This window comes from Oncorhynchus nerka, linkage group LG15 (assembly GCF_034236695.1).
Source record: "Oncorhynchus nerka isolate Pitt River linkage group LG15, Oner_Uvic_2.0, whole genome shotgun sequence".
In the NCBI taxonomy this organism is placed as follows: Eukaryota; Metazoa; Chordata; class Actinopteri; order Salmoniformes; family Salmonidae; genus Oncorhynchus; species Oncorhynchus nerka.
Window position 1 is genome coordinate 61,082,513 of NC_088410.1, and position 15,796 is coordinate 61,098,308.

Here is a 15,796-nt window from a genome sequence, read left to right on the forward strand (position 1 = left end):
TAAGTTGTCACTTGCCATCACTCCTAATAGTTTAATATCGCTCAGCACAACATTTATCACCATTCGGTTTTATTAACAAATATAAATTAAATACAACGTTGACAGTCAAGTCTCTGTTCCATTCACGTCCTTCATATTAATGTGGAAAATAACTTCATATTCTCTTTACAAAGATCTCTATTCTCTCTCCTTCCCGTGGATGTCTTCTGCTGTAATGGCCATCAGCCCCCTTCACTCGCCTACAAGGCCCCTTCACTCGCCTACAAGGCCCCTTCACTCGCCTACAAGGCCCCTTCACTCTCTCACAAGTCCCCTTCACTCTCTCTCAGGGGAAGAGGTGTAGGTCCAGTTTGGGCGCCCACTCTAGGGCCGTGTTGACCAGGGTTAGGGCGGCTGCCCCCAGGGCCACAGTGAGCCCCATGACGGCCAGTCGGACGAAGCGCCGAGCCGTGGTGGGTTGGGCGGTCGCCACCATAGCACCTGCAGCAGCTCCCTTCAGTGCCTGCCTCTCTCTCCGCCGCCTCCGCAGCACCGTGTCCGGCCGCTGCTGCTCCGGGGTCAGATCAAAGTCTTTAAAGGTGGAGGCTGCCATCCTGAGGGACAGATGTCAATGGTTTTAACACCAGGAGGGCTACAGCCATGTTCAAATTCAAGAGTCATTGCTTAATATGCTGATAAGTACATGATAACAGACCTACAGGCTAATGTGAAGGAGGAGACAGAGGACAATGTTATTAACACCAGGCAGCTACTGCTGGGATAGTGCAGAGGAATTTGCATGATTTCATGGCTATTTGGGGCTAACCGTGTTACTTGTTCTAGTACAAACTAGTTCTATTGGTCTAGCTTAGGAGAACAAACATCAGAAGGACATGCATTTTCCTAAATATACAGAACCTTCGCTTGGGGTATGTGTGTATTTCTATAAACTAAGATACCCGTGAGGATTTCCTAAGCTGGACAACTTGTTACAGCTGTTGAGAAGTAATTGATAATAATCTGCCAATTTATTTCCATGTCATTATACTAAGATATAAGGGGGGAACATAACTAAATTCAAGAGTTGATTTAAAACCTGTTTCATGGTTTGTGTTGACGGATTTCTCAAATTGTATGACATAAAACATAACTTGTCTGTCCTTGCATTTATGGCTATGTAAGTTGTCATTATATAATATATTATGCATGAATCAGTTAAATTAGACATTGAACTTGAACCCTGTAAGAATCCTGGATTGTTTTGTATGGAGATCTCAGAATTTTAAATTTCAAGTTAATGTCACATGCATAAGTACAGTGAAATACCTTTCTTGCAAACTCAAAACCCAACAACAATGTTATACTAGAAAAAAAAAAAAAAGAAATAGGAAGAGCACAATAAGTAAGCAAGCATACTATATACAGGGTCAGTTTCAATACCATATTTACAATGTGCAGGGACACTGGAGTAATGGAGGCAGATATGTATAGGGGTAAGATGACTAGACAACAGGATATATGATAAACAGAGTAGCAGCAGTTTGTATGTGAGTGAGTGTGCATGTCTGTAGGGTCAGTAGAAATTATATTGTGCATATTAAGTGTGAGTGAACAGATGAAGTGTGTGTAGAAGTGTGTAGGGCCCCGTGAGTGTGCATGGAGACAGTGCACAAATAAAAAGTTCAATTAATTAGTCCATGTAGCTATTTATCAATCTTAATGCTTGTATAATCTGTTCAAGAGCCTGTTGTTGCCAGACTTGATGCACCGGTACCTTTTGCCATACGGAAGCAGAGAGATTAGTCTATGGCTTGGGTGGTTAGAGTCTTAGCGATTTTCCGGGCCTTCCTACCACGCCGCAGTGTAACATTTTGTGTCTCCTTAGGTTACGGCGTGAAAACAGTTTTTATGGGCACACAAATCCAAAATAATGTATGTGATTGCAAAAAACGAATGCTTCTAACCGAGAGTCACCGTACCTTTATACTTAAAACCTAAATTGACACTGTGGTTCTTCAATAATTATGCACAATACTTGTTGGATGCGTATTTTCACACATCCTCTGATCCAGGAAGGAATTTTCAGAATGATAGTCAAGTGACAAAAAGCTGTTGTGATCGCGCATGCGATTAAAACAGCCCAAGTGTTCGCAAGGAATGTCAAGAATATTTGTCTCTCATTCGTTACGCTGGTGAAGACAGTTGTGCCTGGATCCACGTTGGATCGAATATCCCTAGTGAATTGTTGTTGATCATCGGTTGTTGTCGGTTTGATTTACAACAGGATCTCGTTAGATTTAACAGAGAATGCATCAAGGTAACGAGTTCATGATTGGACAGTCTACTGTGTGCAATTGTGTAGGATAGGCTATAGCGCAACACCCAACGCTATTCCTAATAATTATTCTGCATATATATGGCAACAAATGACATAGCCTAGTGGGCTTATTGGACAATATGATCTGGTAATGAAATAACATGAACAAAAGCTGAAGAACATAAGCACATCCAGGTACTTTCTGCAGTTGCTGGAGCCAAAATGTATTTATCATTTGAAAAACGCAGCACACTGCTGCTCATGCTCCCAGGTGATATTTATCTACAACAACGCCTGATGAAGACCTAAGGGTGGAAACGTTGTTGTAGATAAATATCACCTGGGAGCATGAGCAGCAGTGTGCTGCGTTTTCCTTTCTGTTCTTCAATTAAAACAACATGATAAATACATTTTGGCTTCCATGTTACAACTGCAATGTTAAACAATACGAGGAGCTTGAAGTAGCCTACTTGAACTTGGAGCTCAGAAATTAAAGTACTGGTATAGGCCTACCTTAAACATGTGGTGGTTGAAAAGTCCTTGTAATTATTGTAGTCAGTTGATAAATTCCCATGCTCCCTTATAATTATCTGTGATTAAATTTTTTGCTGTTTTTGTGAGATGTGGCCACTTTTGTATGTTTCCCGCTACTTCAATTGAAGGGTGTTACTCTAGTCTGTTGAGGTAAAACCATGTGCGGTTATTATGAGGACAACATCTAATGTTGGCTTCAACTTGGCTTTCCATACAAATCCTTACGTTAAAAAAAGCAACCTGGGTTTTGGTCACTTTCTCATTATAAAAACAGCGACGGTGAGATTAATGCTACCGCTATTCATGGCTTTATGTGTGTCTGCGTCTGCCACACAGGAAACAGAAAAGTCGCCAGACTTACCCCAATCTATGTAGTCATGCAATGTCCACATTATTCTCATATTTTAGAATGTAATAATTGAATATCAATGCCTAAGCAAGGCCTAAATAAATAATTATTTCTAAAGTGGTTATGGCCTACTTTTGCATGCTTTTGGGGGAGGGAGGGTTCTATATTAGGCCCTATATGTACAATTATATAAATGAACCCTGCTTAAAGGATGTATAGTCCTAGACGCATGTTGTATAGCTGGAGTTATGGGCCAATTTGCATATATTCACATTTATTCCTCAAAGTACACATTTGTAACGGCATAAAATGTATTTTAGTTTAGTTTCAAACTATTTAGACATGTTTATCCCAATGTCACACATTGGCCACATTATTTATAGAAAGACACACGTACATGTTCAAATTCCTGTGTCATTGTTTAAATACGCTGGAAATAAGTACATGATAATTGTCGTACAGGCTAGTGTGAAGGAGTAGACAGAATTAGCTCAGTGTCAGGTTATTAGCGCACAGTTCACCTGTCAGGGGAGATGAAGGTTATTCTGTCAGATTACGCTCTCTCATCTCAGAGTGTTAATGAGGGAATTCGACTCGCAACAGCAGGTAAAAAGAGGGGGGAAAGAAAGAGAAAAAGAAAGGGGGAAAGACAGAAAAAGGAAAAGAGGCTTGGAGAAAGGAGATGTAGGAGGAGGTAGAGGATCTAGTGGGGGAGGGTGAGAGAATCCATGGGAGAGACTACGTGACAGAGACAAGCGAGAGAGGCAGGCAGGCTTACTGTTGACTGTACTGCTGGGCAGCCTCCCTGGCCAGCTCGGAGGGGGGGAACTGGACAAAAAGGTCTCCTGCGCGGCTGATGAGCGTCTCGTAGGGCAGGTCCTGGGGGATCTGGGACAGGAGATGGTGCACCGACGCCATGTCACACTCACAGTCCAACACCTCATCCTCCCGGTACTGCACAATCTGGAACAGACACAGACCAAACGGCGTGTGAACGCGCACACACCCACAGTACAACAAGCAGTTAACATCTATTGAATTCAATAAAATGTTATCAAACTTCTACGGCAACTTAGAAGACATTGTCCGAAGACAAGAACACAGCATAAGTGGTCAGCTAAGCTCTTTGCTGCTGGAACAAAAAACATTTATTTGTATTTTTTTTTTATAAAACACTATTTGTGAGGCACATTTGAACTCTAAGGATGGCTAATGCCACATTTCCAAATATCAGATCCATGTCAACTGACAAAAGGAAAAATAGGGTTATGTTTGGAGTCACTTAGAAAAATGCTCCACTTTACTCCCAAAAAGGAACACTCACCACAGCAGCAAAGTAGATTGGCATCAGGGGATGGCAGGCCAGGAAGAAGTCATACAACCGCACAACGTGTCGGAAATCTGACAGGACATGGCCAAACCAGGTGATGAGCCAGCTAAGGGCGAAGATGGTGCCCACCTCCGCCCTGAGGACACAAAACGTAGTGACATTTAGCAATAAGTCAAATAATTGGTATTATAGCTACATTAGTTGTGCTCATTAGTTATTTGAACAAATGACTGATTGTACTAACAGAACAAGAGAAAAGATGCTTACTGCTGCATGAAGTCATGCACCTCTGGATTGACCCTCTCGATGATTGGCATCAGATAGTTAAGGATGTGTTTAGTGTTGTCCATGGTGGGGTCCATAAAGTCCCTGCAGTAAAGAAACAGGAGAGAGAAACTGGACACTTGACAAACTGAACCAGAATCAGATAATCAACAAGACAGTCTGTCAAATCATAAAAATAGAAAGTAGCACTGCGTATTGTTAAATTAAATGCTTCGAGACTTGCCTCGTCTCCAGCAGCAACTGTATAGGATGACTCATCTAGCCAGCTGTGCGCAGTTTACAGTTATTTAAACCTGTACACAGTATAAAATGCTGAAACTAACAGGAGGTGCTGTTATTGTAACTGGCTACGTTCTATTTTCTACATGGCTTCCCTTCTACTTAAAACCCCTTTGAAAGCCAAGCTCCTATGGGAGGGAAGCACCTAGAGAGACAGAGACCCACCTGAGGTGGTGCGTGGAGAGTTTCTCCACCAGAGCGGTAGCAAGCCGCTCGCCCAGCACCAGCAGGAAGGTGACCACGATGTCGTGGTAGCCCTGGTAGTAGTGCAGCTGAGTGTTCCTTCCCAGCACCCGCAGGATGATGTCAATCAGCTCCTCCTGGAGGCCCTCACGCTGCTCGTTTGGCATGCCTACACAGGGAGATGAGTCAAATGTCAAAAGGTCACAAGTCAAAAGGCCCAGCTGATTTCCTCATTATGGGCCAAATCCTAACTAGGGAAAAGCATGTATAACTTGGCCTTTGTGTATATCTTATGCACGGATGTCAACAGGAGACCAAGTTATGCAGGCAGCTCCCAAATTAGGCTTCTATAGTATACAACTGAAAAAGAAGACGTCACACCCTTCCTGACAAAATGACCAAACTTTCACATACAAAAAGGTTGTCCTGAATTCTTGGCCAGTGAAACACAAGCATGGCAGAATTCCAAAGAATTCCCAGTAATCATTTTGGGACTTTCTGCTGCTTTAATAAATAAAAGCAGTAACATACAGACATCTAGGACACTCCCCAAAAGAAACAAATACAAACTGACAGGGTTGCGTAGTCTGTAGGCCTACATCACCCAAGTCAAATTCAAGCGTGACGCAGGCAGATCAGACAATGATGACAAACCACACCACTGCCTCACATGATTTAGTGCTATTCTAAGACCAGTGTCACTCACCAGGAGGGAATCTTCGCAGGGAACGCTGGACATCCAACAGCACCTGGTTATAGTCCTTATTATTCTCCCGCTCTACTTCCTCTGGAGAAGAGAGAGATCAGGTCACACTTAACTAGGAATGCACGATATATCGGGTGAACATATCGGAATCCGCCGATATTAGCTCAAAAATGCCAACATCGGTATCGGCCGATGTCTAGTTTAACACCGATGTGCAAAACCGATGTCAAAGCTGATGTTCATACCTTTTTTTATTTTATTTTTTTATTATTTAAAAAAAAAAAAATCAAATCAATACATAAAGCACATGAGGGAACACAAGCATACATAGATTACAAACAATAGACAATCGAGCTAGGGGGTACAATATCACATTACAATTACACAAGGACCTTAAGGGACATGCATATACTTACAATTCTAACAGCTTTTTTGTTAGTAGAGCATTTAACCGTCTTAAAATACAGTTCAATTTATTTTTGTAGGGTACGAAAATGTGTTTTTCTGTTTGTAAATTTACATTTGTGTATATGAAATTTGGCCAAAAGAATAATGAAATTAATTACATAAAAATTATTCCGCTTATTTCTATTGTATGTAAAGAATCCAAACACTACATCTCTCCACAATAGTGTAAATTCTTCATAAATGTGTTCAATTATAAACCTACTGATGTCTTGCTAAACCTACTGATGTCTTGCGATGTTCATACCTATATAAACGTAGGTACATTACGTAATGACGCCACGTACAATTTGCTGCTAAATGTGCAACACAGCATTCCTAACTTAGCCCACAATGTCTGCTGTGTGGCTCGAGCAGTCAACAAGTCGAGCAGTCATTTGAAAGAGTAAGACAGTTTCAGCCAGACAACTCAAAGGCGTAATCCATTAAAGCCAAGATAATGGAATTCATTGCCCTTGACAATCAACCGTTCTCTGTCGTGGGTGATGTTGGCTGTCGCCGACTGGTCGTGCACCGGTAAACACTACCAGGTGCGCTATTTTTCAGATGTTGCCCTACTGGAGTTACACAGTAATGGCGTCACTGCTATTAGCTTTAAGAAGTACATACTATGGAACACCGTTTGAGTCTTTGCGTGTCAAAAAAGATACAGTAGCACTGTCACAAAATTTACCCAAAAAATTCTGCAAACAAGAAAACACCGGTCACGAACGATGTGTTTACAATACCGCGTTGGTAATAAAGCATCATTTGTTTGACCACAACATCTGGCGTAGCTAGCACCAATACAACCAGCCTGAAAACAATGACCAGTAGAAACTGCAGTCATTTTCATTATTCTTAGCAATGATTTAGGAATCCGTGTGAGTAAGTATTAGCTAGGTTGCCACTTGTTGCTCTATTGAAATGTAACTTAAGTTCATGAAAATAAATAGCTAGCCAGCTACTTAACCTTGTTGCCCAAAGCTAACGTTATATGCAGCCAGCTAGCTTCATCTGGCTAGTGAGGCTCGACCGGACCGGGTTGTGAAGCTAGCCACATTAAAGGATTAGGCACAAAAAAGGAATTTGCGGTTTGCCTTCTAAATATGCCTTCTAAGTATGTCATTGACAGTGATGAAAATAAGTACAATTAGTATAATTATGCCATACTTTTATTCTGAAGGCTAACCGCAAGGTCCACTGTTGTGGCTAATCCTTATTGTGACTAGCTTCACATAGATGGGTCCGAACACCATTAATCAAATAAGAACTGTCTTATAAATTAGGATTATTTTTAGATACACCTAGCTATATAGTTAGCTAGCAAACTATAGCTACTGAAACAGATGTCGTTTTGCTATGTTTTTGGGAAAGAACATTGTTTGAATCCATGAGCTAGCTAGCTTTTTTTTAATGACCAGCTCTGTAGGTGCGCGAGACAAGATTACCAGCATCATAGCATACATCAATGAATTGTTATGACATATGAAATACGAGTGAGTGGTACATGACGTAAATGTGTAATAGCTACGTTGAAAAAAATTACCAACACGTTAAATTACTATATTATGTGCAGTCATATTCAGGTCCTGATTGGTCAACAAGCTTAATCGACGTCAAATCGTGTTAAATAGTATATTTTAAGACACGAAAAGACCCAAACATCGTTCCATAGAAATCCTGTTTGAGAATCAAACGACTGAATAACGCAACAGCGCAGCAAGTGAATAATGAATATGTTTTACTGGTAATGGGGACATATGTAAATGCCAACAAAATAACTTTTTAGTCAGTGTGGTGTGTATAACCTTTATTTAACTAGGCAAGTCAGTTAAGAATAAATTATTATTTACAATGACGGCCTACACCAGCCAAACCCGGACGACGAGGGGCCAATTGTGCACCACCCTATGGGACTCCCAATCACAGCCGGATGTGATACAGCCTGGATTTGAACCAGGGACTGTAGTGGAGCCTCTTGCACAGAGATGCCGTGCCTTAGACCGCTGCATCCATGTGTGTGTTAACTATTTAACTGTAAAAGAATGCTTAAAAGGACACTAAAATTCGAAATATTGGTATCGTTTTTGGCAAGAAAAATATTGGATATCTGTATTTGCCAAAAATGTTATATCGGTGCATTACTACTGTTAACCAACAACGGTTGTTGGGCGCATGGAAGATATATGGGCAATTGCAGTGGGGATGTGGACTCTACTGTAATTTATGAAACTCTTAGGTTCAGCAATTAGTAGACTAACTCAAGTGACAAAATCTGCTGTCAATTAAGCTCAGACCCCTGCCAAACCCTAAATCCCCCTTAAAAATAACTCCAATGCATGCCCCTACGCTTGATACAGGACTATTACCCTTTTTAGCCTTAGTGGCATCCCTGGTCTGTCAGTGGCAGTGGCAAGGCAGCTCACCTGATTTCTCAGGCAGGATGTCGGTGGGCACGTTGAGCAGCCGTGGCCACACTTTACAGCGGATCTCATCAGTGAGCAGCCCCCCCTCGCTGATGGCCATCCTCCTCAGCACTGCCACATCAACTGGCATCACATTCAGGGCCTGAGAGATCTCCGCCAACTTCCTCTTCCTCCGGGGGTCCCCATCTGTCCACATGACAACGGTTCAGGTGAGGTCTTAACTCACAGCAGTTACAGTAGCACAGTGGCCATTAGCCAGAACATCCTACTGAGATAGCTAAAAACTCGGAAGCAGACAGGCAAAGTATCCATCAGACCTGGAGTTCCTAAACGTTTTTACTCAGGCCCCCCTTCCAGCAGTGGGGAACATCCTGAACCCCCCACACACATGTCTATTTCTATAGGCACAAGCACTGTTCACAACCCTCTTGTTGACACAGAACATTTTGTATGTTAAAAGCTCATTTTCGTGCAATTCTACACATTTTGTCATATTTATTGTTTATTTATGTGATATTTGAGTGACTCAAACATTACAACAAAATGTATGGGCTAAAAAACATTAGCTGACATGGGCTAGGTGATCTGGACTTTTCTGACAAGTTATAAATAGCTCTCTAAGGTATGCAATGACCAGTGGTGTAAAGTACTTAAGTAAACTTTTACTTTTTCTCCACTACATTCTTAAAGAAAAGAATGTGCTTTTTACTCCATACATTTTCCCTGACACCTAAAAGTACTCGCATTTTCAATGCTTAGCAGGACAGGAATCGGTCCAATTCACTCACTTATCAAGACAACATCCCTGGTCATGTCTACTGCCTCTGATCTGTAGGACCCACTAAACACAAATGTTTTGTTTGTAAATTATGTCTGCGTGTTGTTGTGTGCCCCTGACTATCTGTAAAAAAAATACATAAAAACAAGAAAATGGTGGTGTGGTTTGTTTAATATCAGGAATTTGAAATGATTTATACTTTTACTTTTGATACTCAAGAAGATTTAAAACCAAATACTTCTTGACTTTTACTAAAGTAGTATTTTTCTGGGTGACTTTCACTTGATAATTGGGTACTTTTTCCACCACTGGCAATGACTGACATGACAAGAGGAAAGCTGATGATGCACTACGCAATTTCGAAATTGCACCTTGTGCATTCTACTATTAAAACTTTCAAGAATAAGTTGAAAGCTGGACGGAGTTCCTAAAATAAAACATGTTGTTTAGGAAACACTGCATCAGACAAGCAAGTACATACCTGACAAAACTGAACTGCAGACACCCAGCTGACTGAAGTGTGAGGGAGTACTTCAGTAAATTAACCACTGGGTTGGGGAGTTACAACCATCATGTAATGTAACGTTAGTACCTGGCTAGCCCAATTCATGACCTTTTGACAGTCCCCCTGCACTGTGCCTTTGCTGGATATTGATGTCACTGTGACACACAAACTGGCAATACTTGTGTGCTTTCAGGAGTATTAAATATTTATTATAGTTAATTTAGTTATGTATTTTAAGGAAGCCTGTAGTATAACCCCGTTCTCTTATACGTTCCTAGTACTGTTCCGGTGAAAGAGACCATGTCAAATAATGCCTGGGTAACTACCAGTCAATGGTGTGTTGTTAGCTAACGTTAATGCATTTCGTTTTCCAGCTGTTAACGTAAACGTTAGCTAGCTAATCTAGTTAAAACAAGTTTGCAAACATGCGTTATGGCATGACAACTAGTTAGCTAGCCAGACACATTCGTCACATCCTCTCAACTAATTGGGTAACTAGCTAACGTTAACTAGCTAGCTAAACAAAACAATGAATGTCCATGACGTTAGAATAACGTTACCTTGTTTTCCAATCCCATTCAAAGGTGAAGACGCACCAACACTTCTAGATCTTTTCATGGTTTCCACACTACAATCTTCTCGTCATCGTAGATTATACTATTGGATAGATATCATTTTCTTTCTCCAACAAACTGATTAGCTGTACATGACAAATGTTACCAAGCTAGCCTAGCTAGCTAAATAGATCAGTTATCTACGTCATTCAGCTATTGGTTATTTTATCGCAAAGTATAGCCAATTGCAAACATTTGATTACTCACATAATTAACAACGTAATAATTTAGAGAGATACAATTTAGCTAAGCAGCTAGCTACGTTAGGCTTTTGCCGGACAATTAATTTGATCAAAGACGGTACAGTATGAAGATAGGCTAAAACTGCTTATCCAATAGAATTCCCCGATCACACTTGTAGGCGATGTCATGGCGACGTTGTATAGCAAGGCTCATGCGTATAAACTTGTAATCGGGACTAACCGTCGTCTAGCGCCAAACTCCGCATGTGCAGGCCGTCAAATCAACGGAAGTCTTTCGATATCAAGCCGTTTTTGACGAAAATGAAAACGTGTCAGTTTGTTACTTTCACAAGGTTGGGGTAATACCATGTTTGATTACTTACAACATTGGCTCGAATCTAAGTTGTGCCTTTAGATTTAGAGAAAATTAAAAACTAAATAATAATTGTTCACTTCCCGCCTCGTCTGGTTAGCCAGCATTCCCGGAAGTCTCGTAATGTTGCGCCTCTGGGTTTAGAAACTCTGTGATTCGATGCTTTGGTGAAGGTGCCCGCGCTGATTGCTGTCGAGCAGGGGCATATTCATTACGGAAACCATTTACTTACAGAGTACTGTATATGGTTTAGCGTTTAAGAACCAAACGGAAGCAAACATAGCAAAACGAAGGTTTTTGGTTTCGTTCAGTTTGCTTCCGTTTAAAAAAAAAATTTCAACAGAATCGGCGTAATGAATACGCTATACAGGTCATGTTGACGTACAGAGCAAGGATGCTGCTGGAACCCGTCTTTTTTCATATATATATATTTTTTTTATACGAGGTTAGCCGAAGCCACTGTCCTTTTCAACAAGGGTTGTATGTAATTCCTACCACATACAGACCCAATCAGTCGATATAATGGGGAACTATCATCAGAAATCACGGGATATGAATCAGAGGGGCGCCGCCTGACCCACAAGTAAGTCAGACGGTTCAAATCAACGTTTCATATCGTAATTTCCGAGTGGGCAAAAAGCATCAACCACGGTAGTTATTACACCCAGCATAAATTGGTGGGGGTAATAAATTAATTCGGCCATAATCAATGGACTGGGAAGGTATCTGTTGGTCACAGATACCTTAAAAAAAAGTAGGGGTGTGGATATCTGGAGTGTAGCATATCACATCTCCTTCGCATAGAGTTGATCAGACTGTTGATAGTGTCCTGTGGAATGTTGCCCCATTCCTTTTCAATGGCTGTGTGAAGTTGCTGGATATTGGCGGGAACTGGAAAACGCCGTTTTACAGGTTGATCCAGAGCATTCCAAACATGCTCAATGGGTTACATGTCTGGTGAGTTATGCAGGCCAGTTTTCAGGAATTGTGAGTATGCAGACATTTTCAGCTTTCAGGAATTGTTTACAGATCCTTGCAACATGGGGTTGTGTATTATCATGCTGAAACATGAGGTGATGGTGGCGGATGAATGGTACGACAATGGACCTCAGGATCTCAACACGGTGTCGTGCATTCAAATTGCCATCGATAAAATGCAGTTGTGTTCATTGTCCGTAGCTTATGCCTGCCCATATCATAACCCCACTGCCACCATGGGGCACTCTGTTCACAACATTGACATCAGCAAACCACTCGCCCACACAACACCAAACAAGTGGTCCACGGTTGTGAGGCCGGTTGGACATATTGCCAATATCTCGAAAACGTAATTCTCTGGCAACAGCTCTGGTGGACATTGCTGCAGTCAGTATGCCAATTACACACTCCCTCAAAGTTTGAGACATCTGTGGCATTGTGTCTGTCGGCCACATATATAGGTCCGTCCAGCCGGCCAGATAGCTAGTTCCGGCCAACCGGCCAGATAGATATTTGGGTCCGGTCGGCCTGCCAGTCAGATAGGTGGGTCCGGTCGGCCTGCCAGTCAGATAGGTGGGTCCAGCCAGATAACTAGGTCCGGCCAGACAGATAGTTGGGTCAGGTCGGCCTGCCAGTCAGATAGGTAGGTCCGGTTGGCCGGCAAGACATGTAGGTCGCCTCCCGGGTGGCGCAGTGGTCTAAGGCACTGTATCGCTGTGCTAGCTGTTCCACTAGAGATTCTGGGTTCGAGTCCAGGCTCCGTCGCAGCCGGGAGGCTCCTGGGGCGGCACATAATTGGCCCAGCGTCGTCCGAGTTAGGCCGGCAGGGATATCCTTGTCTCATCGCGCACTAGTGACTCCAGTTGCGGGCCGGGCGCAGTGCACACTGACCAGGTCGCCAGGTGTACGATGTTTCCTCCGACACATTGGTGAGGCTGACTTCCAGATTGGATGGGCATTGTGTCAAGAAGCAGTGCGGCTTGTGTTTCAGAGGACGCATGGCTCTCGACCTTTGCCTCTCCCGAGTCCGTACGGGAGTTGCAGCGATGAGACCAGACTAACTACTACCAATTGGATACCACGAAATCGGGTAAAAAAAAAAAAATATATATATATATACCTAGTTTAGGTCCTGCCGGATATATAGGTGTGGCCTGCAGGCCAGCCATATAGCTCGGTCCGGCCAGCCAGATAGTTTGGTCCTGCCGGCCGGCCAACCAGATAGTTAGGTCTGGTCTGTCAAATAGCTAGGTCCCTTCAGCAGGTAAGATAACTAGGTCTGGCCGGCCAGATATATAGGTGCGGCTGGCCAGTCAGATAGGTTCCAGTCACGGACCAGGATGTCTTGCTCCCAGGCAGACTAAATCACTTTTTTTGCCCGCTTTGAGGACAATACAGTGCCACTGACACGGCCTGCAACGAAAACATGCGGTCTCTCCTTCACTGCAGCCGAGGTGAGTAAGACATTTAAACGTGTTAACCCTCGCAAGGCTGCAGGCCCAGACGGCATCCCCAGCCGCGCCCTCAGAGCATGCGCAGACCAGCTGGCCGGTGTGTTTACGGACATATTCAATCAATCCCTATACCAGTCTGCTGTTCCCACATGCTTCAAGAGGGCCACCATTGTTCCTGTTCCCAAGAAAGCTAAGGTAACTGAGCTAAACGACTACCGCCCCGTAGCACTCACTTCCGTCATCATGAAGTGCTTTGAGAGACTAGTCAAGGACCATATCACCTCCACCCTACCTGACACCCTAGACCCACTCCAATTTGCTTACCGCCCAAATAGGTCCACAGACGATGCAATCTCAACCACACTGCACACTGCCCTAACCCACCTGGACAAGAGGAATACCTATGTGAGAATGCTGTTCATCGACTACAGCTCGGCATTCAATACCATAGTACCCTCCAAGCTCGTCATCAAGCTCGAGACCCTGGGTCTCGACCCCGCCCTGTGCAACTGGGTACTGGACTTCCTGACGGGCCGCCCACAGGTGGTGAGGGTAGGCAACAACATCTCCTCCCCGCTGATCCTCAACACGGGGCCCCACAAGGGTGCGTTCTGAGCCCTCTCCTGTACTCCCTGTTCACCCACGACTGCGTGGCCATGCACGCCTCCAACTCAATCATCAAGTTTGCGGACGACACAACAGTGGTAGGCTTGATTACCAACAACGACGAGACGGCCTACAGGGAGGAGGTGAGGGCCCTCGGAGTGTGGTGTCAGGAAAATAACCTCACACTCAACGTCAACAAAACTAAGGAGATGATTGTGGACTTCAGGAAACAGCAGAGGGAACACCCCCTATCCACATCGATGGATCAGTAGTGGAGAGGGTAGCAAGTTTTAAGTTCCTCGGCATACACATCACAGACAAACTGAATTGGTCCACTCACACTGACAGCGTCGTGAAGAAGGCGCAGCAGCGCCTCTTCAACCTCAGGAGGCTGAAGAAATTCGGCTTGTCACCAAAAGCACTCACAAACTTCTACAGATGCACAATCGAGAGCATCCTGGCGGGCTGTATCACCGCCTGGTACGGCAACTGCTCCGCCCTCAACCGTAAGGCTCTCCAGAGGGTAGTGAGGTCTGCACAACGCATCACCGGGGGCAAACTACCTGCCCTCCAGGACACCTACACCACCCGATGTTACAGGAAGGCCATAAAGATCATCAAGGACATCAACCACCCAAACCACTGCCTGTTCACCCCGCTATCATCCAGAAGGCGAGGTCAGTACAGGTGCATCAAAGCTGGGACCGAGAGACTGAAAAACAGCTTCTATCTCAAGGCCATCAGACTGTTAAACAGCAATCACTAACATTGAGTGGCTGCTGCCAACACACTGTCATTGACACTGACCCAACTCCAGCCACTTTAATAATGGGAATTGATGGGAAATGATGTAAATATATCACTAGCCACTTTAAACAATGCTACCTTATATAATGTTACTTACCCTACACTATTCATCTCATATGCATATGTATATACTGTACTCTAGATCATCGACTGCATTCTTATGTCACTAGCCACTTTAACTATGCCACTTTGTTTACTTTGTCTACATACTCATCTCATATGTATATACTGTACTCGATACCATCTACTGTATGCTGCTCTGTACCATCACTCATTCATATATCCTTATGTACATATTCCTTATCCCCTTACACTGTGTATAAGACAGTAGTTTTGGAATTGTTAGTTAGATTACTTGTTGGTTATCACTGCATTGTCGGAACTAGAAGCACAAGCATTTCGCTACACTCGCATTAACATCTGCTAACCATGTGTATGTGACAAATAAAATTTGATTTGATTTGATTTAGGTAGGTCTGGTCTGCCGGACGGCCAGATAGGTGGCTACTTTGAAGAATCTCAAATGTAAAATATATTTCGATTTGTTTTGCACTTTTTTGGTTACTACATTATTCCATGTGTGTTATTTCATAGTTTTGATGTCTTCACTATTACTCTACAATGCAGAAAATAGTAAAAAAAAAAAAAACTTGAATGAGTAGGT

The 15,796-nt window shown here is 43.1% G+C and overlaps 1 protein-coding gene across 1 annotated transcript; it reads right to left on the bottom strand.

The window, feature by feature from the left end:
* Positions 1–52: 52 nt before the first annotated feature.
* On the bottom strand, positions 53–11,359 carry LOC115143026 (TBC1 domain family member 20-like). The gene is made up of 8 exons (XM_029682993.2): positions 10,679–11,359; positions 8,836–9,021; positions 5,963–6,043; positions 5,239–5,425; positions 4,777–4,878; positions 4,504–4,645; positions 3,958–4,142; positions 53–593 (listed from the first exon to the last, which is right to left on the bottom strand). Exons 1-8 carry the CDS (start codon positions 10,734–10,736, stop codon positions 326–328), a joined length of 1,209 nt encoding a protein of 402 aa, XP_029538853.1. The 5' UTR covers positions 10,737–11,359; the 3' UTR covers positions 53–325.
* Positions 11,360–15,796: the final 4,437 nt, after the last annotated feature.

Bases quoted from the DNA above. Each gene is read 5' to 3' on its own strand.
- LOC115143026 (XM_029682993.2), bottom strand. From the start codon at position 10,736: ATGAAAAGATCTAGAAGTGTTGGTGCGTCTTCACCTTTGAATGGGATT. The intron at 6,044-8,835 runs GTGAGCTGCCTT...TCTCTTCTCCAG, and splicing joins CATCCTGCCTGAGAAATCAG to AGGAAGTAGAGCGGGAGAAT. The intron at 5,426-5,962 runs GTGAGTGACACT...CTCCCTGTGTAG, and splicing joins CCTGCGAAGATTCCCTCCTG to GCATGCCAAACGAGCAGCGT.